The 27,227-nt window shown below is 35.3% G+C and overlaps 1 protein-coding gene across 2 annotated transcripts in view; it reads right to left on the bottom strand.

Moving 5' to 3' along the window:
• Positions 1–27,227, bottom strand: part of HMCN1 (hemicentin 1) — a 482,021-nt gene that overhangs the window by 78,775 nt on the left and 376,019 nt on the right. For both annotated transcript variants that reach the window (XM_035010675.1, XM_035010676.1), the window contains exons 56-69: positions 26,101–26,288; positions 24,116–24,212; positions 17,293–17,454; positions 16,478–16,591; positions 16,157–16,359; positions 15,777–15,858; positions 15,538–15,669; positions 14,849–14,998; positions 11,950–12,109; positions 9,597–9,721; positions 9,185–9,368; positions 8,489–8,586; positions 7,084–7,362; positions 2,604–2,800 (exon numbers count right to left, since the gene is read on the bottom strand). In XM_035010675.1, coding sequence (XP_034866566.1) covers positions 2,604–2,800; positions 7,084–7,362; positions 8,489–8,586; positions 9,185–9,368; positions 9,597–9,721; positions 11,950–12,109; positions 14,849–14,998; positions 15,538–15,669; positions 15,777–15,858; positions 16,157–16,359; positions 16,478–16,591; positions 17,293–17,454; positions 24,116–24,212; positions 26,101–26,288 — 2,171 coding nt within the window. The remainder of the gene's footprint in view (positions 1–2,603; positions 2,801–7,083; positions 7,363–8,488; positions 8,587–9,184; positions 9,369–9,596; positions 9,722–11,949; positions 12,110–14,848; positions 14,999–15,537; positions 15,670–15,776; positions 15,859–16,156; positions 16,360–16,477; positions 16,592–17,292; positions 17,455–24,115; positions 24,213–26,100; positions 26,289–27,227) is intronic.

The following is a 27,227-nucleotide window of genomic DNA, read 5'->3' as shown; positions in this document are numbered from 1 at the left end:
CTGGAAGTGTTAGTCTTCCTTCATATGTTTGACATTGTGTAGACACAGCCCATGCTTACGTATGCATAAAATATACTCTGTAAAACAGACGATCTTACTTCTGTGGAAAATGTATTTTGGAAAAGCAGAAAAATCCTGTTTTCATTTATTTTACTACTTGAACACTCCTAGAATATTGTGAATTTTTAAATTCTTACATTCAAAACTGACTTTATAGGTTATGGAAAAACTTTTTGGTAGGCCGCAGAAACTCCTTCGAAAAAAATTTAAGACTAGTATGCTTGCAAAAATACTTAAATACAACTTTAAGAATGGCACTCACATAGTCCTTCAATTAAGAATTTAAAATGATGTACCGAGGCCTAGAGAATAACTTCGCATTTCCCATGATATGTTGAAAGTCGTTTAAAACTCAACTTTTCTCTATCAACTCACTTTATTCCCAATTAATAGTGCCCTCTCCACTTGTTTTGACTTACCCAAACTTGAACCATCATTCATGTCTACTCCTAAATCTTACCTCCTCCAATAAATATTTCCTGACAATTTGTGCCCTTCTGGATGCCTACAGTCATCATTCGTAGCTATATTTTCTAAACTGTGTTCTGTTTATAGGATGTCAGAAAAGTGACAGTTAATCATATTTCTCTAGAGTAGTATTTTTCAGGATTGTTGACATGCAGTATGGCTCACAAAGGAGAGGAAGGTATAGTATATAAAGTTTTCCAATTCTATTCGGTCACAGAATTTCCTCCATTGGAATAACTCACAGAACTAGTGTTTGATGGAAGATATTTTAGGAAACTCCTGTCTTTACCACACAATTTGGAATTTGCAAAGCTTCCAATATGTGTCAGGCATAACTGTATGTTACAGATACATACATGAAAAGACAAAGTTCAGATAAGTGAAATATAATGTGATAGGTGAAATATAATGTATAATGTACAAAATGCCCTGAAAACACAGAGGAGCAGAGGAACCAAGATCAGTCTTGGGACTTGATAATATTTAATTTTCTACTTCTAAAATATCTTGAATGGTTTTCTTACTGTTTCTTTTCCTAATTTTATCATGTGTGTGGTTTCATATCCCCTAGACAACTGGAAACTTCTTGAAGGCTGAGACAGGTTTTATGTATTATGTTTGTATTCTCCACAATGGCTAGCTCATGTGGGTCCCATCTAATACTCAATGGGATCATCTCTGTCTCCTTTTGTTAAATCAAACTCTATAATGTTTCCATTTAAGACCTACTATGATGTGGCCTTAATATTCCTTATAAGCTTTGTTTATCATTATTCCTTTGTATTTATAATTCTATTCCACACAGTTCCCTGTCTCCTTATGTTACAAAATTCTTTTGGCTCCTTTTTTATCTGTTGAAATTATATCATTCAAGGATTTTCATTCAGTAAGTTGTTTGAAAGCTTAACTCGAGTTTTCTCTGAGTTATTGCAATGTTTGACGGAGAGAAAAGAGGGGAATGGAAGGCGTGTTTTCCTTGATATTAGAAACAAGGAATGTGCTGAGTTCCACTGGGTAGGCTTTTGAAGTGGATATAGGATTGAGACCCAGCTCTATCACTGAACAGCGTTGAGTACTTGGCAGGCAAGTACTTGATCTCTCTGTGCCTGTTTCTGGTGGTGTAGAATGGAGATAAAGACTTGCTCACAGAGTTGTTATGATGGTCACCGGTGTGATTGAGCCCAGAGCTGAACTCAGGACTGACACAGTAGACAATTCATAGCCCTTTGCTCTCTTTTTCCAGCTCCCTTTCCTTCCTCTTTCCTCAGTAAAAATGCACACAGAATATAATTAAATAATTTATTCCATGTTTAAAGGGATGATGATTATCACAACAGTAGCAGCAGGAAAAACAATTCTATCTAACTATTTAACATTACTACATGCCTGTGGCACTAAGCTAAGCATGTTAGGTGATCTTTTAAATCCTCAAGTGTAGGAGTTAGGTATTATTACTACTTTTATCCCAAAGTTACGGACGGAGGTATTAGGGCACAGATGGAGAATATCTGTAATATAAGATTTGTCTTTGTTAGTAAAACAGAAGACTGTTATGATAAGGCATCCCAGACATACTCCTCTTTAATAAATTTATGTTTCTGACGAATTTCCTTAAACACAAACTAAAAGAACAATTTTACTGCATTGGTTGTTTGAAAAATTGTGTCTCTTCAGATTTTCATGTCTGCTAGTTCATTTGAGAGACCAAAATTGCTCTTGGAGGCCTCATATGTACGTATGTTGAACTGCTTTTTGCCAGTTCTGTAAAGGGCCGCATGGCACAAGTTAAGAGCTTCAGGTAATACTCACTTACAGCACTGTGAAAAAACATGAAAAATTAAAGTATCTTGCTTTCTTCCAAGTTTAATATGATACTTCTACTGCTCTTTTTTAGTCATGTTACCCTGTGTCTACCCAAGCATGCATACCGTAGAACCAATCTACCTTTGTGAAAGTTACTGAGAGGGATCTGTGATCCATTTGGATTCAAAAACATTAATTTCTCCATTTCGCCTATATTAGCAAGTGAGAAGTATAGTCCAGGATAAAATAATTTTTTTGACTTTGACACTTACCTGAGCACTAGGTATTTGAAGGATCTCTCCACCTCCAAGTGTTTGTACCTGACCTGTCTGTGGGAGGGGCCGTCCATCCTTCATCCAGGTAATTTTAGGAGTTGGGATTCCAGAAGCAAAGCAGGTAAGTTCAAGTGGATTATTAACAATCACTGATATTTCTACAGGTTCTTCTGATCCATTGATATGAGGTGGTTCTATTTAAAGGGAATTGAAAACAACAACAAAATAAACTTGCTGTTTGATAAAATACTGCTGATTAGAAAAACTTTAAAAGGAAATTCATCTCAAATTTATGTTCATATACTACAAATTGGTTAAATACCAAAATGACAATTCCTAGATGTTATTACCATTTGTCACTGGCACTATTTTAAAAGGGATGGCTCATATCTATCAGAGATCATGAAATAAATGGCAAGCCTGTCCAAGGCAATGACAGCTCAGCAACTGGGATTCAGATACATAGAGCAGTCTCACCTAACTGCAAAGATTGGAGAACCATAAAAACGAAACTCATCTTGTACCATTTTTTAAAGAGAGATACTTCCACAGAGTAGTGTGTTTTTGTACCTTCTAAATATCTATTGTTTCTACAAAAGTAACAGGCAAATGCTGTGGAATTCTGCTCTCATCTTTTCCCTGCAGAACTTTAAGAGGAAACAATGACTAAGCAGAAGAAAAAATAGTTACATTTGGAGACTATTTCTGCATAGAACACATTTGTTATGTCTGGGCAGAAATAATTTCCTTTTTTATTTATATTTCTAAATTACCTTTCTCAAGAGGATGTTAAAAATCTAAACGCTTGGAAGAAACATTAAGGTTCCTTAAGTCCAACTATTCTCAAGTTTAGAAATCCCTTTAAAACAGTCTTTTCATAGAATGATCATTCAAGTTTTCTATGAACGTTTCCAGTTTACTATTTCACAAGGCAGCCAAAATAGCTGTTGGACAGCTCCAAGGATCAGACTTTTTTTTTTTTTTTTTTAAATCAGGCACATAGTTTAGAACAGAGGTTCACAGAAGAGCATCTGGAGTCAAAGAGCCTGAGTTTGAATCCTGGGTCCAATAATTATTAGCTTAGTGGATTTGGGCAAACCTCTAAAATAAGAATAGCACTATTATTTAACAAGTAGGATCATTGTGAGCATCCAATGAGATAATCTATAAACTACACATTTCTTTTGTGTTTGAGTATGTTTTATTTTATAATTAAAGGTTTTTAAAAAGTTATTGCTACTACAATGTCTACTACAGCTGTTGGTATTATTATTAAAACCTGTTTACTAAAAAAAAAAAAAAATTCCACCTATGGTCCCCGTTTTCCTTTCTGGAGAAAAACAATATATTAAATCTATATACCTTTTCAGACTATAGTTAAGAAGTCAGAGTTTCTTAACCACTGACCCACATGACTTCTTTTTTTACTTTCATTCATCTTATGTATTGCTGTCAAAATCCATTTTCTTAAGTGAATTTTAGAATGATCCAAGATTTCTTGCTTAAGGATTTCAGTGTTTCCATGTTGCTTACTGAATTAAATAAAAACACTTCATCATGGCTTCCAAAGCTTCTGCAATAGGTCTTTATCTTTATAAAATTATGTACTTTTAATATACTTAAATGTAACCTAGGCTTCAAATTTGACTACTTTTTTCCCTCAACAAGTCCAGTCTTTTCTTGCTCTGTGACTTTACTAATGCTATTCCTTCTACTGTTACATCCTCCAATAGTCCCATCCACTAACTGAGCATGTTCAAATACTACCAAGGTCACATTAATGTCATTAAATTCATTTGTAAAAACCATAAATCCTTTCTTGATTCTAACACCAACAATAAAATTTCTCTCCCTTTAAATTTCCAAAGCATGTTGTTTATATTACTCAAAAGCAGTTATCTGATTCTCTATTTGACTACAGTCAATTCTTTATTCCTTTCATTTATTAGTTATTTACTATGTTTCAGTCATTATGGATACAAAAATTAATTAGGCATGGCCTTTATCTTCAAAGCTTATAGTCACTAGATTTAAAACAACATCAACAATAATAGAAACAGCATATTCCCCCTGATTCAAACCCCCAGTCATCAGATCTTACAGATAGATGTTAAGTGACTATCAACTATTTTATTCTGTGTCTTTCTCATATGTCTTATACTTTGGACAGAGTAGGAGGTATACATACTCTGATGACTCCAGAACTTATGTTTTTAACTTACATTTCTCTTCTGAGCTTAAGATCCACAAATCCAATTATCAGATAAACATCTCCAGTGGAATATTTGGACACTACTTCAATTTAAACATGTATTCAGAAAGAACCTGTTACCTTATTCCTCAAAACCTGGTCCTTTTCCATCATTTCCTGCATTTATGAGATGGATTTACCAATCATCCAGTCATATAAACCAGAAACTTGGAGTCACCCTTGATATCTTCTTCATCACTCTCCTATATCCAAATCCTCAAGTAAGTCCTAATACTTCTACCTGCAATTATTTCTAAATGCATTTTTTCCTCTCACCTCCATTACTAATCTGAGCTACAATACTATTTACTTGGACTAACATCACTTATTTCCTGCCTTTAGGTACCCAATCAATATTATCTATTTGTTTCTTTCACATTAACAGACCCCAATTTTGTTGGGACTGGCAGTGTGCTAAAAACTCCATTTCCTAGCCTCTGCCGTAGATGGTAGATGGAGTGGTATGTGAAGATTCTGATCAATGAGATGTAAATGGAAGAGGTTCTGTACGGTTTTTTAAAAAGTCCCTGGGGGGGGCAACTCTTCACCTTTCCTCTTTTTCCTGCTCTGTTGTTGCATCTAGTGATGCTGGGGGTGACCAGACAGTGCATGATCACTGACCAACTGCTAAGAATAGCAGTTCCCCAGGTTAGGACGGTTACTTTCACATTTGGAGTGTAGCACTGATCCAAGGGAAGACTTTTTCAGGTTTTAATGGAATTAGCTTTCAACAGATGCTGAAATGCTGAATCTTCTCATCTTTCTGCTGAGCCAGTTTTCAAATCTGTTTTAAGAAAATATTATCCTTATAAACCCTGTAACTAGGAAGGCTGTTCTTTGTACACGACGCTAACAATATCGTTGTTATTTTCTTGCTCAGTTTTCTACATCCAGAAATGCTCTGGACTGTGATTCTGCTACTGGGTTCTTGGATTCCTAGAAGAGCATGCTTTCTCCCTTTCCCACCGCCACATGTTGGACCAGGCCATATGTCACATACACTGTAGGTGTACAGCAATTATTTGTTACATGATGACTGGAAACATGTCTGGCCCATAATGTATAGCCAATAGTTAATACTTAATATGTGAATAATGTACAAGAGCACATTTATGTCATCTCCTGTTATTCCTGAGACTCTGTGAATTGGTATACAGGAATTTATTATTCCAGCCTTCCTTATCAACACACACTTTCTTCTGTCTTTTGTCTCTAAATACCCTGGAATACCTCCTCCACTACCACCTTTCATTCTAAGGAACACTCATCTATACCACAGTCTCTTCTTTGTTTATTTAGATAGCATTCTATCTCTCTCTACAGTTAAAACTCCCTTTAATCCAGCTAGCAAGTTCTAATTCCATTCAATTTAATCCAATGGATAAATATCATATGTCAAATACCATGCTAAATCCTGGGAATACATCAATAGGTAAGGTGGGTACTGCCCCTCACAGAGCTTAGCTAAGGATGAAGCAGACTTTTAAAGTTACACAAATGATTAAATTGGTATAGGTACTATAAGGAAGATTACAGAGCATTCTGAAAACATATGCTAACCTCATGCCAAAATTATTCGTATCATTCCTTGTGAGGTATATTTTGTTCTGGAAGAGCCTGAGGTTTTACTTACGTTGTAGTGAGAAAACAAACAAAACTCCCCCAAAATAATTAATTATGGAACTAGTTAATCTCATTCATCTTCATTTCTCTCCCAAAGTCAAAATTTTTTACTTCAAGTAAAAGACGTGTTTTCTCTTTATATTATTTGTTTGCACATAGAACATTGTAATACACATTTCAAATGGAACTACACTATTTGAAATGACTATTATAACTATAATCTAGAGATTGGGTCATTTGAAAAGATTGTTTGAAATAACATAAAATAGTATAAATATCATGCTTTTTCATTAAGTTAGTATTTATCAAGAGCTTTAATTCTTGAAAAAACTTAAAAATCTACTTATCAATTGGTTGTATGATTTTGTTAATGAATAATGTTTTATAAGTAGGAGTTTTCATCTTTTAGACAAATAAGAAACAAAATAATTTAAATTTAACATTCTTCAAGTAAGAGTAAACCTAGGTAAATTACAAAACAGAAATATGAAATACAATGAAGTTTTTACAAGTTTTGTCCCCATAGCAAGTGATTCTAAGAATTACACTTACTTACTAAATCTTTATTGTCACTTATTTCCCAATTATTGAATGTTTACATACCCAGGACCTTCAGGATAAAGTGTTTGCTGACTTCTCCAGCTTCATTTGAGGCAATGCAGATGTACCTTCCCGAATCTTCAGTCTCTGCTTTGTTGAGCTGAAGAACCATTCCTTGAGTGCTTACTGTCAGACGGGTATTAGGACCCAGAGGCTGCCCATCTCTAAGCCAGGACATCCTGGGAGTTGGGGTTCCATCTGTAAAGCATGTCATGGAGGTAGAACTACCCTTGACTATTGTGATCTCCTCTGTTCCCATTGCATTGTCCAGATTTGGTGGCACTATACAGAAAACAAAACAGGTAAAATTTACACATCTATTATAATTTGAGACCAACTTAGATAAAAAAATTTTTTTAATCGTTCAGTTAGTTCTGTAGTGTTTCTATGATCTATTAAAATATAGAATTTAAGATAGCATATAAATAACGCTATTATAAAAACAGGTATTAGATAGGCTAATTATTAACCTTCCAAGATATTAGCAATGAAACCTCAGGATTGTTTTCTTGTAGAACACAAAAAATTTAAATGTGCTTTAAGTTTTGGCCATTTTTTAACTTCTTAGGTTTGTCTCTTTAACTTGTTACAATGTATATTATAGTTTCAGAAGTATATTTTCAACTGCTGTATGGGAATAAATAAAATAATACCAGTTTCTAGAGTAAATTTTATATAATCCAACAAAATTAATTTGTAGGCTATAGTAAATAGTTACTTAACTGTTCTGAGATATTCTTGGGGATTTAGAAATTTGGACCAGTAAACCTTAGTATTTCAGAAATGGAATGTTTTCAGTTCTCTCTCTGTCTACACACACACACACACACACACACACACACACTCATGAAGACCTATATCTGCACATATTCATTCATATTTTAAATACTCAAAATGAGCCACTAATATTATTAGAAAACAGTCTGAACTTTCTCTTTGTATCAAAAGATGAGTCCTTGTGTCTGGATTGAAATGCTATTTTTAAAAATTTAGATTTGACTTAAGGCAAAATTCCAGGTTAGAAGAGTTTTTTTTTTTTTTTTTAAGATTTTATTTATTTATTTGACAGAGAGAGACACAGCGAGAGAGGGAACACAAGCAGGGGGAGTGGGAGAGGGAGAAGCAGGCTTCCCGCAGAGCAGGGAGCCCGATGTGGGGCTCGATCCCAGGACCCTGGGATCATGACCTGAGCCGAAGGCAGACACTTAACTGACTGAGCCACCCAGGTGCCCCTAGAAGAGTGTTTTGACAGACAGTATGTTCCAATACATATGGACCCCTTGGGAGAAAATGCATTGTTTCCTAGTTAGCAACATCCTATTTTACCAATTCTTTCTGATATGTCAATACCTAAATATAAGCCTGTTGCTTAATATTGTAAAGTACTAGGGTCATCTCTGAGACATACCCAAAACTCGAAGACTATAATGTTTATTATCCACCCCAGCTCTGTTGGAGGCCACACATGTGTATACAGCAACATCAGACAACTGAGCTCTCACAATCCTGAAAAACAATTTGACCCAATAATTCATAATTTAATCCCATTCAACATACACAGAGAAAATATTTCTGATTTATACACAGATTATGACTAATGTTGGGAAATTTTAGTTAGGAAGCTTATAACGATCCATCACAAAATACAGATGCCTCAAATGCAATTTGTTCCACAAAGTTGATTAGGCACTGACAGTAAGCCATTAAAAATACAACATAATTTAAGAGTGAATATTTTTCTAATATACATTAAGAAAGAATGATGCTAACATGAAAATCACATGATTGTAGTACGCATCTTTCTATTATTTTGCCACAGAAAGTCTTCTCTAAAATAGCAGTTCTTGGAAATACATATGCAATAGATACGAAAGAGCTATTTTATACAAATTTACTAAAACACGAGCATTTAAATAAGAATGAAAAAACATTTTAATTTTACAGTTGTTATCCTCCCTCTTCTAAAAAGATACTGAAAGGGAAAAATAACCAAACAATAGTAAAAATTTAGGAAAAAAATTTCTTAACACCATTTAGATAAAGTTAAAGCCTACAATCGTAGTGACTTTACCCATCTAGCAAATCACACATAATAAAAGCTGACCTGATAACCTGCCCTCCTGATAGCAACCGGATATGGGAGGAGAGAGGCAGAGGAAGTCCATTCTTTAGCCAGTTTATCTGTGGTGGGGGTGTCCCTGTGGCTCTGCATTCAATATTTATTGAAGTATCCACCAAAGTCATTAGTTTCTCTGCTTCTTCTTTATTACCCCTAATTGCAGGTGGAACTATGTCATGCAGAAAATGAGAGAGAGAGAGAGAAGGGGTGGGGTGTGCATTACTAGTTCAAATCAGTTCAACTACAATCGCCCATGCTGCTGCTTTTTATCCCAAAAGCAAAGGGCAGTGATCAGATTTTAAAACTAGATGCTTCAGGCACCTACTGCTGGACCTTCATTTCTACTGATAGATTCCGAAGGTAGCAGAGTCAAAAGAGAGTGAAATTTCATATTTACCATAGACATTCAAGTTAAAAATTCGGTCTTCTTCTCCAGCAGGGTTAGAAGCGACACATGTGTATTTCCCCACGTTAGATGGGAGAGCTCCATAAATGTTTAATGTACTGCCGTCTGTAGTCACCCTATAGGAAACATCATAGTAAAGGCACTGAGATGATTCATGTGAAGCTAAGAGCTGGAAAACTCACTCTGGGTTACTGTGTTCTTTAAAGAAATACCACCATAAAATGCATCTTCATCTTAGATATATAATGGTTTGTATCTTTTTCACGAAGTACATGGAAGTCTGTTAAAGTCAGAGCTAGTAAAACTGATGGGGATTTCATGCAATCAACTAAAATTCTACAGAACCAGATAAAATTCATGTCTTCCATCCACCACTTCCTTATGAGAAAAACGGGAACTGAATGAAATCAGGTTGGGAACTTCTCTATCCAAATCAAAGATGTGTTTTTCTCAAAGTTAGAATACATTTTCCTTAGTTACTAAAATAAGGTTTGGATTAAATGAAAATTATCAAAAATTCTGGTATGAAATCTGAAGAATGTTATAATGAGAAACTAAAAGAAATGATATACTAAAAACTAACTATAAATGACTTAGTAATATTTTTAATGAGAATAGGATAACTTATTTAAACTGTGACAACAACTCAGTATTATGTATATGTATATTTTGCAAAAATTTTTCCACAAATTGCTAGAGCTTTACCCTTGAATTACATAATGGTAAATAACTGTATGGTTAGATGATCAAAGATATTTAAGTTAATATTATTGCATTACTGATTCCCTTCACAAGCCATTAATTATCAAACAAATTTCCTGTTTTAGAAAGAGATTAAATGGCTTTCTATAGTTATTCCTACAACAGTGATTTTGTTAGAGTCTTCCAATGTCAAAAGTAAACACTCCATTTCTACCATATAATGTTTTTAAATATGATTATTGAAAACTACAAAAAAAGAAAATTATAATATTATTATGAATCATATTTTTTCATTTTCAAAATATGAATTTTAAAATTCCATGGGTTAATCATATGAATAAACAAAAAAGGAGGTTGCCATACCCAAAGGAAAGTAGTAAGTTGATTGGCAAATTGTCCCATTTGCAAACCTATACATATTGCGGAGATGTGAACAAATAATCAGTAAGTGAGATACAGAAAAAGTGCATTTGGGATCTTATTGTAAGGGAAGAATGACAGATCATAAATTCCTGGGTATAAATATTATCATATAAGATCTTTAGGTCCCACCACCTATCTAGTACTTGGCTTGCAATATGGTTGATACCATCTGATTTAATAAAAATAATTAAATACTTGTTAACTATTGAGATATGTGCACACCAAAGAAATAAAACTTAAAACATATCTCTAAAATATTATTTGGCAATTTACCCAATCTTCTAATGGGAACTAATATCTAAATTTTAATATACAATGACTTCAAAGAAAATAACACTTACTTATCTTTCTTTAAATTGTGTATATTCAATTCATTGACTAGAAAACAGTCCAAACCCTAAATTTAAAATATTGGTTTAAAATGATAAAGCTTGTAATACATTTAATTAATGCCTACGTATGCATGTATGGTTCTTCAAATAATTTAATTACTCTGATACGTGTATACAGTGGGGCTTTGTGATGAAGTAATCTAGCAGAGAGTAGAATTCTGGACTGTTCTTCTAAAGGCATTTATTGTTGAAAGTAACAGGAAGCCCTTACCATATTGTTATTCCATCTCTATGTAATTTGTTGTATGGGTAACAAGTATCAGCGGAAAATGGGATTTGGACAAATCACTACAAGGAATGAACTAGGTTACGACGATATTGTCTCTTTTTTCAAAATGAGCCAAGCACTCATTCACTCATTGATGTTGATGGATACGGAAAACTTACACACACGTGTGCAGCACACACGCACACACTTTTGAGCAACTGTCTAAGGAGAATTTCTGTGTCCAAGGCTTTAAAATGTTATCTTTTCTCTTTCTGAATACAAAATGATAGCCAAGTTCCCATGAGACTGAATTTGGTATTATTCATGTGAAATTTGAAGCATAAAGCATTGTAGAATACATTATAATTAATGATGCAAAGATTCTTTTAAAACATACCGGATTCTGGGCGCCTGGGTGGCTCAGTCGGTTAAGCGACTGCTTTCGGCTCAGGTCATGATCCTGGAATCCCTGGATGGAGTCCCGCATCGGGCTCCCTGCTCGGCAGGGAGCCTGCTTCTCCCTCTGACCCTCCCCCCTCTCATGTGCTCTCTCTCTCATTCTCTCTGTCTCAAATAAATAAATAAAATCTTTAAAAAAAACCCCAAAAAACCCACATACCGGATTCTTTCTGTTTCACTGTTATTTATGGGCTTTCCATCTTTAAGCCACTGAGTAAGTGGGGTGGGAATGCCATTTGCACTGCAGGCCAGCTCAACGTTTTCCCCCTGAAGAACGCTGACTTCACTTGGAATTTCAGCACCAGCAATACTTGGAGGAACTTTGGGGAAATGATAAAGATTTTCATTAACAAGGCACAAGGTTATAAAGTCTAACAAATACAACAGAATCATAGAACAATATGCCATTTTTTTCATATTTTTCCTAGATTGTGGTTCAAGATCCAACTATTATTATCCTCATAAATTACTTCTAAATGAGGAATAGGTCAAGGAATCATTTCAATATTCTTGTTGTATTTGTAAGTTGATACAATTATTTAGCCATATGGGCTAGTGACAAATCTACCTCATGGGTGTCCTTCCTGGCCAAATGACTCACGTTTAGATTAAATCCTCAATATAGTTCAGAATTAGTATAATTCAGGAGAACGTTTTACAAAATCTTGCCATCAACGTCTGAGAAAAGCATCTAAGTTGGGTGTTTCTCTCTTCATAATGCAATTTAAAAATCGTACTGAATGGAGCACTGGGTGTCATATGCAAACAATGAATCATGGAACACTACATCAAAAACTAATGATGTAATGTATGGTGATTAATATAACATAATAAAATAAAAAAATTATTCTAAACAATGGATAGGCTTGTTGTACATTTCAAGATCCAATCATCTCTATACTCCTTCTGGCCATCTTTGCTTTTCACTTTAATTATATGATTGAGAGGTAATGTATTATAAAAATATTGACAATGGTTTCAAGCAGAAACACATTTGAATTCCTCTTCTAAATAATTATGGTAGTGTGCTGGAGGTAGCTCACACCAGCTCACGAGAGCCAATTTTACACATCCTCCCTACTCCTCTTGTTCACTGACGTCATGTTGGGAACTTGAGGTGGGCCACAGTGGGGATATTTACACCATAGAAACTGGCAAATGATTGGCTACAAATCAGGACCTTTTTGTCTGCAGAGTCAGTTGTTAAATATTTACCAGCACATCACTTCACAGCCTCTCCAAATCTCATTTTAGTTGTCCAGAAGACAGTAATAATTGTACCAAATTTGCAGAATTTAGAGTTACTACATTAGTCAAATCAATGAGAGTTTTAATGAGCCATGCTGTAATGAGTATCTAATATAGGACAAGTACTGGACTAGGCCCTATACACATCTCTCTAGTCCTGAGACATGATAAAATATACAGTCAGGTAAGATGTTTGGTCATACCACATTCTCCATGATTAGTACTTATTATTTATTAATGCATTAAACAAAATTAAACATAATTTCTGACGCTGAATCTCTGAATAGTTATTTTTCCCTTTTTTGCTTTTGAAATCTCAAAGTATCACTAGTCAGAGAAACCACCAATACTCATAAACTTATTTCAATTTTTCTTTAATTTTAATTTTTACATGATGGATTTTAATCTCATTTTGCAATACATGCATTTATCAAATCATTACATTATGCACCTTAAACTTATACAATGCTATATGTCAATTACATCTCAATAAAACTAAAAAAATTAATATTTTTGAAGTTAACTTTAGCAGAGTTCAACAGGGAGATAATAAATATTCACAGTTACTTCTACAATTTATGAGAAATTCTTTTCATAGTACCCCTAATAACAGGAAAAAACTAGCAAAAAAACTTAACTAGAAAAAAACTAGCATTCAACTTAGTTTCAAGTTAGACTTCCATTTTAATTTAAACATTAGGCGAAAAGAAATAATCAGAGTTTTTCTGAAAATCAAAAGTATGCAAGTTCTCCCTCCAGTGCTCAATATAATGCTGGAACATAGTAGGTGTTAATTAAGTTAATTAAGTGTTGGATGAGCTAATGCTCCTTATTCTTACCCCAAAATATAAGATTCATGCTTACTTGAAATTTACCTAATCCCTGAATTGTAGTTAGAAAACACTACAATCTCTTTATGAGTTAAATCTTACTTACCTACATAAACGTGAACAGATCTATAGGCTTAGCTCAAAATAAGTTATACCAGATTAAAATAAATAAGTAATTCAATAGAATATATACTATTAAAAGTCATCATTTCAGTAAACATGAAAAAATAGAGATTATGAAATTTCTATTATTCTTTTTTCCACAGTTATGACCATTTTCATGAAAATACAAATCTACTGATAAATGTAGGACAGAAAATTGACAATATTTTTTGTGAATCTAAAGGTATTTTGTAAGTCACATCATTAGGCTGTATACCTTAAGCTTAGACAGTGCTTGTATCTCAACAAAACTGGAAAAAATAAAATATCCAAAAAATATGAAACTAAGGTATTTTGAATCAATTATAAATGATCTCTTTTTTTTCCCCTAAGATTTTATTTACTCATTTGAGAGAGACAGAGATAGCAAGAGAGAGCAGAGCAGGAGAGAGGGACAGAGAGAGAAGCAGACTCCCTGCTCAGGGACCCGGGGCTGGATCCCTGGACCCTGGGATCATGACTGGAGTCGAAGACAGATGCCTAACCGACTGAGCCACCCAGACGCCCCTATAAATGATCTCTTTAGATGTAGCTTTATTTTGTACTATAGATAGAATATAATAAAGAAACTGAAGGTAGGTCAGAGTGTATCCCACATACCTTGTTGGGTTTTAAAAAACTAATGAATCGTTGAACACTATATCAAAAACTAATGATGTACTATATATTGGTTAACTGAACATAATAAAAAAAATTAAATTAAAAATTTTTTTAAGTAAGCTCTATGCCCATTGTGGGGCTGAACTCACAACCCTGATATCAAGAGTCATACATACTTTACTGGCTTAGCCAGCCAGGTCTACCCCATACCCCACTTACCTTGAATTGAAAGAATGTAATTTTTCTGTGCTTTTCCCTCCATATTTGATGCAATGCATGTATAGTTTCCACTATCTGAATGCTGAGACCGAGCAATTTGGAGTTTGCTACCTCCAGACAAAATATGTACTTCAAGTGAGTCAGAATTTTCTAGAGGTGAAAACAAAGCGAAACAAAACATAAAAAGCTTTTATTTTTAACATCTCTATAATTCACCATAATATATATTATTTTTTTAAAGATTCATTTATCTGAGAGACAGAGAGCACACACTGTGAGTGGGGGGAGGGGCAGAGGAAGAGGGAGAGCTGAGCAGGGAGCCCCACATGGGGCTCAGTCTCAGGACCCTGAGATCATGATCTTAGCTTAAATCAAGGGTCAGCCACTCAATCAACTGAGCCACCCAGGTGCCCCAATATATCTTATTTTATGTAATAAATATGTTTCTTAAAAGTTTGCCCTTTGTACTTTCATTTTAAATGAGAGCCTTCTTTGAAAAAGGAAATAAGAAAAATCTCTATGTAATGAATAACCATCTTACGTGTCTATTCTGTAAATTTATATTTCAGTCCATTAGGCTTTTTGGATTAAACACAGCTATAAGCATAATATTGAAAATGTGCTAGTTTATTAATCTAGTGAGTTAAGAGCAAAAGAAAACAAAAATGAAAAATGCACAACTATATTACCTATGGGCTTGTGGTTCTTTAACCATGCTATTGTGGGAGGTGGGATTCCAGTGGCATCGCATGTTAAGGTCACAGGATTGCTGATTGTCTCAACAACCACTTCATTTTCAGGCCCTTCGATACTGGGTAGCACTGTGAAAAGATAGAAGAAAATCATGTGTCCTCATTAAGCTAATCCAGGACACTTTTTCATTTGCATATCTGGGGGAAAAAGAGTTGTATTAGAGGCAGATGCTCACCATATACATTGAGGTGGAAATTTTTATCATCCCGTCCTGCTACATTTATAGCTCTACATACATACTGGCCTGTGTCAGATACCTAAAAGAAAAAGATACTATTGTATGTGCTCCATTAAGTTACAGATGACCAATCACACTGTTCCAGTGTAGATTAAATCATCAGTCATCTTTATGTTCCAATGCCCCATTCTAATTGCCTTCTACAATCCTGCCTTTTTTTAATATAAAAAAATAAAAATAAGGTCAATAGCATTGATGATGCTGTTTTTAAATAAAACTCACTTCTCACTGTAGTAAAGAGAATATGCAACTACCAATTCTTTCTTCCATAATCCCACCAATGAGTCATGACACACAAACAAGAATAAAAGATGCACCTCAGCTTTCTTGATGTGCAGCATTTGTCCATCTGCTAAAATCTCCAAGTGAGTAGACTCTGTTATCATCTGCCCATTCTTATACCAGGTGATGACTGGAGGCGGGACAGCATTTGACTCACACTCCAATGACACTGAGGTCCCCTCTCTTACATTAACTACAGAAAGAGATTCACTGCCATGATCTTTAATGCTTGGGGGCACTGAGGGAGGGAAACAAGAACAAAATGATGTTTTTTTTTTTCATTAAGATGCTCAGATAGAAAGTATCTAATACCAATTTAAAAAGGAAAGAATTTTATGAGGAGAGTGAAGACAAACCATAAACAGTCAGGAAAACTTTTTTCTTGCTTTCACCAGCTTGGTTGATAGCTATACAAGTGTATTCTCCACCATCAGATACCTTTGCCCGAATAATTTGTAGAGTCCGACCACCTGTGGGCAAATACAATGCAAATTGAAGAGTGGCATAGAGGTTGTTTTAATAACTTTTTTATCAATAAGATAAATAGCAAAATGTATCCTTTCTCTTACAGTAAAATTTCCTATTCAAAATGAAAGAACTGAATTAAATTGAGTGCCTTTGATCCTTCCTTTTCCTTTGATCTCAGTATTTATTCTACTTCCTTAAAAGGAAGAAATTCATAAAATTTTTCTCTCCAGTAACCAAACATAGATAGTAGAACTGTTTGATACAGGTTCTAGTGAGCAAATAGTAATTGTACTATAGTCAAAATATGTTAATAAGTATTTTCTGGGTTTAAATCTCTCACAGTGTAGAAATGATTATTGGTCTATTTATCTATCCTCAAGGAGCTTTAGGATTAATTAAAAACAACCAGTGATTTTATCCAATGAAAGCACTGTTTGCTAGTCTATCACCCCCAAGGAATTACTAAGAAGTTTGTTCCTAAATGTCATAATTTCTTGAAAGTAGACCTTGTTACTGTACATTCCCACTGAAATAAATCTATACAATCTTATCCTAATGGCCCCAAATGGATAAAGAGAGGCATTTAATGTGAACAAATAAAAGGAGCAAGACAAAAGTTTGGAAAGAGAGTTAAGTTGATGCCATTTGTATTGAGAAAAGTGGGAAAGTTTTGCCCAACAGTTAAGAGTAATAAATTCCTTACCAGGCACAATAAGAGCATTTGTATTTAGCTTGATAGGCTGTTCATTCTTGAGCCAGCTGAGATCCGGAGGTGGAAAACCAGAGACCTCACAGGTCAAAGAGATGAAATTGTTCACCACAACAGTGAGATTTTCAGGGTTAGGACCAATGACACTTGGAGGAACTATAATAGCAAATATGTTAAAAGTAAAATCTGATATTATCAGTAATACATATTCCAATTTGTTAATATAAACTCGACCACTATAGTCTGCTAAAGCACTGAGTTAATGATAATTATTTAGCTGTCTTTCTTAGAATTCCCTAATGCCTTCATCAAACTCATTTCCATCAGTTCTTTTCCCTTGAAAGAGAATACTAGAATTTTCAAAGACAGAATTATTGTACATTTTATTTGTATAATGTAGCTGGCAATTCTTTTTTTTTTTTTTTAAAGATTTTATTTATTTATTTGAGACGGAGAGAATGAGAGAGAGAGAGCACATGAGAGGGGGGAGGGTCAGAGGGAGAAGCAGACTCCCCGCCGAGCAGGGAGTCTGATGCGGGACTCGATCCAGGGACTCCAGGATCATGACCTGAGCCAAAAGCAGTCGCTTAACCAACTGAGCCACCCAGGCACCCCATAGCTGGCAATTCTTAAGATGGTTTTGTCAACGTATAAAGAGAGACTTAATAGCACAAGGTTAGGAGAGATGGACAGAGAATTAAAGGACCAGCAAAGGTAAGATCTTACAAGGTCTTTGGGACCCATTCATTAAGAATGCTGAAATATGGCCTCAGCTGAAGAGGGGTCTAATCAAAAATTAAAGAGTTAATAGTACATTTGAATATTCTTGTATTTAACATTTTATCTTTATTTAAGGTTTTATATTATTGCTTACAGCAACAGTAAAATAGAAATTTAATTTTAGGGTATCTGTCTGTCAACAAATTATACTGGTTATTTTGACAATGTAAAAAAAATAATACTCAAAATGAGCAGAAAATTTAAGAAATAAACAATGCTATGGTTTATTGTTGAAAACAAAAAAGAATTCCAAAAGCAAAAGCAGTACAGAGAAAAAGTGGAGTAAGAAAGAGATTAACAATGCAATGCCATTTTGCATATTAAAACATATGCATGGAGGGAGCCTGGGTAGCTCAGTCGTTAAGAGTCTGCCTTCGGCTCAGGTCATGATCCCAGGGTCCTGGGATTGAGTCTCGTATCGGGCTCCCTGCTCAGCGGGAAGCCTGCTTCTCCCTCTCTCCCTCCCCCTGCTTGTGTTCCCACTCTCACTATCTCTCTCTGTCAAATAAATAAATAAAATCTTTAAAAAAAAGAAGAAGAAAATATATTAAAAAATGCATGTGGAACAACAGATTTTTATAAGAACAGATAGACATAGAAGGTATAATATCATACACAACTGGATGGTTTCCTATGAAAGGAGAGGGGAAATGGGAGCAAGAAATGGGCATAAAAATGAACAAATGAAGGGCGCCTGGGTGGCTCAGATGGTTAAGCGTCTGCCTTCGGCTCAGGTCATGATCCCAGGGTCCTGGGATCGGGTCCCACATCGGGCTCCCTGCTCCTTGGGAGCCTGTTTCTCCCTCTGCTTCTCTCTCTCTCTCTCTCTCTCTGTCTCTCATGAATAAATAAATAAAATCTTTAAAAAAAAAATGAACAAATGAATATTTTAACAAATGAAAGTAAAGATGGGTCTTGTTCAGGCCAATGATGATAGTGAGACATGAACTAAGGAATGCAATTAATATAACACTCGATTATATTAAGACTGAGGTCTTAAAACAACATCAAAACAAAAGCAAAACTTCAAAAAGGCAAAATTTCTTTTACTATCACATGGTTATTTATTTTTCACCCACTAATTAATTTTAATATTCACTCATTTATCAAACATTTATTATTTACTGTATTCTAGACATTGTGCTAAGTGCTGATACAGTGTGAAAATGTAATAGACATAGAGTTAATAGTTTGACAGTAATGACAGACATTGAACCAAAAATAACAGTTAACATTTTTTTTGAATGGGTACGCTGTGCCAGGCAATGTTCTGAACACTTTGCATATACTATCACACATACACTTCACATATACTATTGAATCCCCATACAACCTCACGTGTTAAATACAGTTCTTATTCTCATAGTATAGATGAGGAAGCTGAGACATAGAAAAGTTGGCATCTTGCCTAAGGTTTCACAAGTAGTTACTGAAAGAAGAGACCCCAAAACTGTTGTCTGGCTCTAGAGCCCTTATTCTTAGTTACTGTTCTATACTGCCTCGTAATTAATCAACAGGGAACCAACCTAACTGGGGATCAGAAGGAGGAAGTGACATTGAAGAAGATACTGAAATATGAGCAGGAATAAGTTAAGGGGAAGACAGAAAATGGGTGTCCTTCCAGAAAGAAGGCATAACATATACAAAGTCCCAAATGGAGAAAGAACACAGCAGCTAGAAGGCTGGCATGACCAGAATTTGAAGAACAAGGTTAGGAGAGATGGACAGAGAATTAAAGGACCAGCAAAGGTAAGATCTTATAAGGTCTCTGGGACCCATACATTAAGAATGCTGAAATATGGCCTCAGCTGAAGAGTGGTTTAATCAAAAATTAATTTCCGAGATCTCAATCTGGCTACAGTGGAGAGAACTATAATTAGAAGGTTAGAAGGGATTCAGAAAGTCCAGTGAGACACTGCTGTAATCTGTATAACAGATTATGGTAACTCTGCCTGGAATGGTGTCAAAAAGGATCAAGTGAATGGATCCCAGGACATTTTGTAGATAGAATCTTTAGGACTTGATGTTTTGGGAGTAAAACTTAAGGAGGAGGAGAAGGAGTCAGGGATGACATCCATTTTTTCTGACTTGAACAACAGGTACATGGTGATTCCTTTTACTGAGACAGAGATCACTGGAGGAGGAAGATATTTTCGGGAAAAGATAATGAACTCAGTTATATACACATTGTCATAGAGTGACTGCTAGACATTTGTGTCAGCAAGAAGTAGATACTTGGATAGAAGGGCCTGGAGTTCTTGACGGGGGACCCTGGCTAAAAATAAAAACTTGGAAACTATTTGTACATAGATAGTATCTGAAATTTGGAAATGCATAAGATCACCTAAGATGTGCATGGTAACAGAACAAAGTCTAGAGCTTGAAAAACTAAAATGTAATAGTCAAGTAGAGAAGGAGGAACCAGCAAAGTCAACCGGAAGTGAGAGACTGGGAAGGCAAGATATAAATAAGGGGTGTGGGTGTCACAAAAGCCAAAGGAAGAGAATTTTTAAAAATTATCATGGCCAAGATGTCAAATGCACAGAAGCAAGAAAGATAAAGTCTAGAAAGTGCCTCTTGGACTTCATAAGGATGCCATTTGGTGAATTCAGTGAGTAGTTTCATTGGTGTTGTAGAGGTGAAATTTGGAACACAGTGGCAGAAGGAGTGAGTGGGAGTGAGGAAATCAGATATTAAATATATAAAAGGAAGAGAAGAGATTGTAAGAGATTTTTGAGGAGGCAGTGAGCAGGGATCTAGAGTCAAATTATTGGCCTTTGGAAGGTAGAAGAATGCTTCCATCTTCTGTTGTAACAATAGGAAGGAAGTGAAAGTGAGAGAGGGCTGTTATGGACTGAATATCCCTCCTTCTCTCCCTCCCCAATTTGTATACCCAAGCCCTGACCCCCACTGTGGCTATATTTGGAGATGGCACCCTTAAGGAAGTAATTAAGGCTCAATGAGGTTGTAGGGTAGGGCCCTGATCTTATAGGATCATTGTCCTTGTAAGAAGAGAAACAAGAGAGTATCCTTGTTTTTCTGGCCATGTGTGCTCAGTGAAAAGGCCTTATGAGTACAAAATAGCTGGAATACAAGCCAGCAGGAGCCTTCACCAGAAACCAGACCCTGCTGGAACCTTGATTTTGGACTTTCCAGCCTCCAGACAGTGAAAAAATACATTTCTGTTGCTTAAGTCATGCACCCTCTGGCATTTTGTTATGGCAGCCTGAGCCTACTAAGCCAAGGGTCATCTGACATCTGAGGAGAGGGATGAAGGTGTGAGAGAGTCTCTAGGGAACAGAGACAAGAGGAGGAACCCCAGGCAGAATGGAAGGCCCAGTTCAAGATGGTACCTATGAATTTATAATGATACTGATATTCCTGACTCCATGAGTTTCCCCCAGCCATGGTTAGCCACCTAGGTGCAGGTATGGTCAGAAATGGAATTTAGTGAGAAGCAATAGAGCAAAACAGCTAAGTTTAAAACCTCTAGAATCAGACTACCTAAGTTATAGTCCTGATATGTATTTACGAGATCTGTAACTTTGGGCATGCAACTTAATCTCACTAGGCCTCAGCCTTTTCATCTGTAAAAGAGGTATCAAGTGGTACCAAGACCTGGGGTTATTGAGATAATTAAGTGAAATTGCATATGTAAAAACTTGATACCTACTAGGGTTAGGGTATCAAGTGGACAATATGTTGTGTTGTTAGACGCAGAGTTGAGCTTTTACTGAGCAAGAGCAATAAGAAGACTAAGAGAGGTGATGGAAATGTTGTTCCACGAGAAGTAAAGCTGGATGTGAAGGAGAGTGAAGACAAGAGAGCTGAAAACCCATGGGTCAGCAGACTGAAGGTCAAAGTCCAAAAGAAGCAGGCACTGTTGTAGTGGGAGATAACAAACAGTATGGTTTTAAGTGAAAACAATTTAAATTATTTCTCCCCAAAATGAATTTTCTAATATGTAAGTATGGGTTCCTGACCATAATTGGGAGTTCAAGGTATCATTAACCTGTGAATGAGGAAACACCCTTCTTTTTTTTTTCATATGCTAAGTATGCTTATTTTTTTATTGTTATGTTAATCCCCATACATTATGTCATTAGTTTTAGATGTAGTGTTCCATGATTCATTGTTTGTGCATAACACCCAGTGCTCCATGCAGAATGTGCCCTCCTTAATGCCCATCACCAGGTTAACCCATCCTCCCACCCCCCTCCCCTCTACAACCCTCAGTTTGTTTTTCAGAGTCCATCGTCTCTCATGGTTCGTCTACCCCTCCAATTTCCCCCGCTTCATTCTTCCCCTCTTGCCATCTTCTTTTTTTTTTTCCTTAACATATATTGCATTATTTGGAGGAAACACCCTTCTGAACTTCAGTCCTTAAGGGTAAACTCTAGTGGTTGCTGCTTCTACCTTGAGAGGTAGAGGTATTTTTGCTGTGCATTAGGAAGAAGCAACTGACGAAAAAACACCAAATATTTATTTACCGACTACCATGACTATAGATGCGTCCAGGGAGACCAAGATCTATAAGAAATGACTGTTTCCCTACAACATCTATAATAAATTTATAGGATGGGGGTGAAGATAGAGACATATAAAGATAACTAATACAAGGCAACTTACGGACTTGCTATAATTGGGGCTTTTGATCACATAAAGCAGAAAAAATTAAGTCTGCCTTGGGAATCAGAAAAAAATAATCAACACTTTTATTTTCAACATTTATTCTACTGTACTTTACAGATTAGAATGTGTGCTCTCACAATCATCATACTCGTTTATTTCTTCCTGAGAATTCATAAAACACTGTTTCTGTTTTGGTCAGACTTACTCGTTAAAAAAAACTTGAAGATGTACCATTTGAATGGTTTCCTATGAAAGGAGAGGGGAAATGGGAGCAAGAAATGGGCATAAAAATGAATGAATACATGAATGAATATTTTAATAAATAAAAGTAAAGATGGGTCTTGTTCAGGCCAATGATGATAGTGAGACATGAACTAAGGAATGCAATTAATATAACACTCGATTATATTAAGACTGAGGTCTTAAAACAACATCAAAAACAAAAGCAACACATAAAAAAGGCAAAATCTCTTTTACTATCACATGTTACTCATTGTGCTAAGCACTAGGAATACAAAGATAAAAACGTTTCAAATGTCTGTTCCACAAACACCAAACATTGCTGGACACCAATACTCCTTACATATCACACCAAAAAAGGATATTCATGATGCTAAATAAAAGTCTTGAAGGGAGAAATTTTTCATGAAATGTCAAATTTCAGCTATTTCCAAAATGAGCTAGAATTTTGTATGTGTATCCCACATGTAAAGGAAATCTTTTATAATGATTGTTCACCATTTCCAATTTAATATTCTCAAAACAGATGTATGTCACAAAACTAAAACTCATCATTTGTGGTAGACATCCAATGGCTTTTTTTCTCCCCTACACTTGCCTAAATAGTATCTCAACAGCATTTTAGCAAAAAATTAGTATTCATGCAGTGTCTAGCATATATCAAGAACTTAGTTTGAAGAATGAATTAGGTGTAGTGATGGTTTTTAGGAATTATTAAACTCCAAAAATGACTTTTTCTTCTCCAGGGAGTATACCTAATGGTACTGGAGGATGTAACTCAACATGAATTCTACCTCTGAGAACAGAAACTGGTTCCAATCAGGATTACTGGGTAAATTTTTATGAGTAAAAGAGCTATATTTGGTTCTAACTGTATATAAACATAATTTTGGGGATTTAAAATTTTGATTTTTTTTCACTTTCAAATATGTAGCAGTAAGTACTTTCTCCTGAGGAACTGAAATAATATAAAAACAGGCTTCCTAGAAGATTTGTACTTTATAATCCTACTATGTGATGGGAAGAAAGACAGAGATTAAAAAAAATGCAGTCTCCACACATTGTTCAAGTTAAAAGTACAAAATAAGTCTACTATAATCTAAAACACAGTTTGCCTGCTTTTTCAAGCATACTCTAAGAAATGTTATTGGAACTGAGCTCTTACCATGAACGTTGAGGTTAAAATATTTTTTGGCACTTCCAGCTGTGTTCTCAGCAATACACACATATCTGCCGATATCTGTTATTTGAGTGTTTAGAATCTAAGGGGAAAAAAAGAAGAAATTCCAACTGAAATTTTTAAGAAAGCAACTTTTTATAATGATCATTGTATTTCAGAATAAACAACACATATTCTTTCTGGTTAATACCAGATGAACACAAGACAAATAAACTCTTGTATATAATAGTGCTGATGCTAGCTTTTTTTAGTCGTGTTAACCAAATATTTATTTATAAAGACTTCCAATCAGAAAAGACATTTTAAATATACTTGTTATATGCTGACTACAAAAATTCCCCCAATTATTCTTCCTCTTCCCTATCACACCCCTGACAATGTAACTTTGAAGTTCCTGTCATTAAGAGGTGGAGTAAGATGCGGAATTTATGTTGGCCTTGTGAATGGCTTTGACCAACACAGTGTGATGAAAAGTGACAATGTGCCATTTCAAACCTAGGCCTAAAGAGATCCAGTGCCTTTCCTCACTCTTTCAGAACTAGGCTACCACCATGTGAGAAAGCCAGGCCTAGCCTGCTGGAGGGTAAGAGAACCACAGGGGGTCAGAATCAGTTATTACAACTGAGGCCCTGGATTTATGCTAAGAGCCCAGCCAAGACCAGCAGACAACTTACTCAATTCACAGCATCCAGACACTTGAGACTGGAAGAATCACCCAACCAGCTAGAAGGCTTATGAACTAAATAAATGCTTATTGTTTTGGAGTACTTTATTTTATGCAGCAATAATTAGCTAATAATACCATTTATATTTATGTTATTAGGCATAATAACATAATTTCATTTCATAATAATGAAATTTCTATCCATCTATATATCTTTTGGCCTGAGACAGAGAAACATTTAAATATTTTGATAGAGGTTGTAGGACATCAAATAGATACAGTCACAATGTTCAGAAGATACTTTGAGAATTCAAGGGCATTTACAGGCACTGGATCTGGCTCGTGTGTGTGTGTGTGTGTGTGTGTTTAAAGACAAGAACTCCATAAGATATGTCCTGTGTTGGATACATTGATAGTTATGCTTAGATTCTTGGGCCCATAGAATATCATTTATGTGGTCAATATTAAGTTGTATCCTAACAAAAGAGTTGGTGTTATTTCTATAAATACATAACCTTCTTTTAAGACATCTGAAAAGAAAAATATAGACATGGCCATTAGTGAACAACAATTTGGGATATTTATGTGGTTTCCATTATTTATTATCAATTCTTTACTAAAACAAGGGACATTTTAATCTACAGGGAACCTAATACCACCTAGGAGTTTACCATCAGAAATATGCAGTGGCAAGGATTATACTAATTATAATGTGGCTTTTATCACACAGACCACCTTGTAGCAAATTTAGGAGTATGCATGTGTTGAATGTACAATTTTTGTTAAGAATTCACACAAAAGTGCTAGTAGTGGTCACCTCTGAAAGACAAATACCATATGATTTCACTCATATGTGGAATTTAAGAAACAAAACAAATGATCACAGGGGAAAAAAAGACAGGCAAACCAAGAAACAGACTTAACTAACTATAGAGAACGAACTGATGGTCACCAGAAGGAAGGGTGGTAGGGGGATGGATGAAACAGATGATGGGGATGCGTGCACTTGAGATGGGCACTGGGTGATGTATGGAAGTGTTGAATCACTATATTGTATGCCCAAAACTAATATAACACTGTCTGTTAACCAACCGGAATTTAAATAAAAACTTAAAAAAAAAAAAACCCAGTGGTCACCTCTGGTAGGGGGTATAGAATAAAGAATTTTATTTTCTATTCTTCTTATGGTTAGTTATTTTTACAAATATAATATTTATAAACCAATAAAAATTACTTTTAAAAGTAAAAAAGACTTAGGAAATACAAAGTCAAATAGCTATTTGAAAATAAGATTTTTTACTTTTACCTGCAGAATTCTTCCATTAGATAGAAACTTATGATGTCCATCTTCTAGCAAAGGCTGCCCATCCTTTTGCCAGGAATTCCTTGGTGCTGGGCTGCCACTGGATAAACACTCCATCAGTGTGCTCTTATTCACCAGCACAGTGACCTCTTCAGGGAGATCACTATTTGCTCCCTTAATAACTGGAGGCACTAATAGATGATTGCAACAAAGAGATAATGACAGGAAATAAGGTCTTTTCTCAGTTATTCTAGTTTTCTGACAGCTTTAAAAAGCATGGGATAATAGAAGAGCAAAGTTGAAGAAGAAACCAAGATTGTTGAATAACATTTTACACTAATAAATTAGGGTGGTGATAAAAATTGTGTGAACTTGGGTTTCCCTTCCCTGGACTCACCCCTTCCACAATCTCAAACCTTCCCCAATTTATCTGACCTTGTTTCTCTCTCATGGTTTGAACTATGCCTTCTGGGTTTTCAACCATACATGTAAGTAGCATCTGCATGCATGAATATTTAAGTCTATTCGGTCATCTAGAGAAGCCGGATAATTTACATCTTTAAAGTATATTTGGAATGTACAGATTTGGTCTCATTTGCAAGGCAATTGTCTGCGCTACTTAAATGTGTTTCCCCAGCCCCAGTATCAGTGGTATCAGCATCACCTGGGAGCTTGGTTAGAGATGCAAATTTTGGGTCCCACTCAGATCTCCTCATTGGGCATCTCTAGAGGGCCCAAGAAATTTGTGTTTTAACAAGTGATCCTTATGTACACTAAAGTCTGAGGAGTCACATTCTAGATTTTCCTACATATGTTCACTTTCATTTAAAATGATACCATAGAATCCAGGTACATATCTATCTTCTGTTAGACTAGTCAGTTAGGAAAAATCACGTTACCCATAAAATTTTTTAAAATGGAAATGTTATATAAACTAGAAACATATGTGTTGGCTGCTGTTATAAATGTAGAAATTCATTTTCAAAGTGAATATTCATTTTATTTTATTTGGAAAGCTTAGCTATTCTGTTTCACTCTCTTAAAATGTACCATATCTTTAGCAATCAGCAAAGATTATATATTTAATGTAGATGCAGTCTTGTGGTATTTGGGTCTTTCAAAAACTAAAC

The sequence above is a fragment of the Mirounga leonina genome, unplaced genomic scaffold, assembly GCF_011800145.1.
Source record: "Mirounga leonina isolate KUSES-001 unplaced genomic scaffold, KU_Mleo_1.0 Mir_154, whole genome shotgun sequence".
In the NCBI taxonomy this organism is placed as follows: Eukaryota; Metazoa; Chordata; class Mammalia; order Carnivora; family Phocidae; genus Mirounga; species Mirounga leonina.
This window is presented reverse-complemented; position numbering and strand designations above follow the sequence as displayed.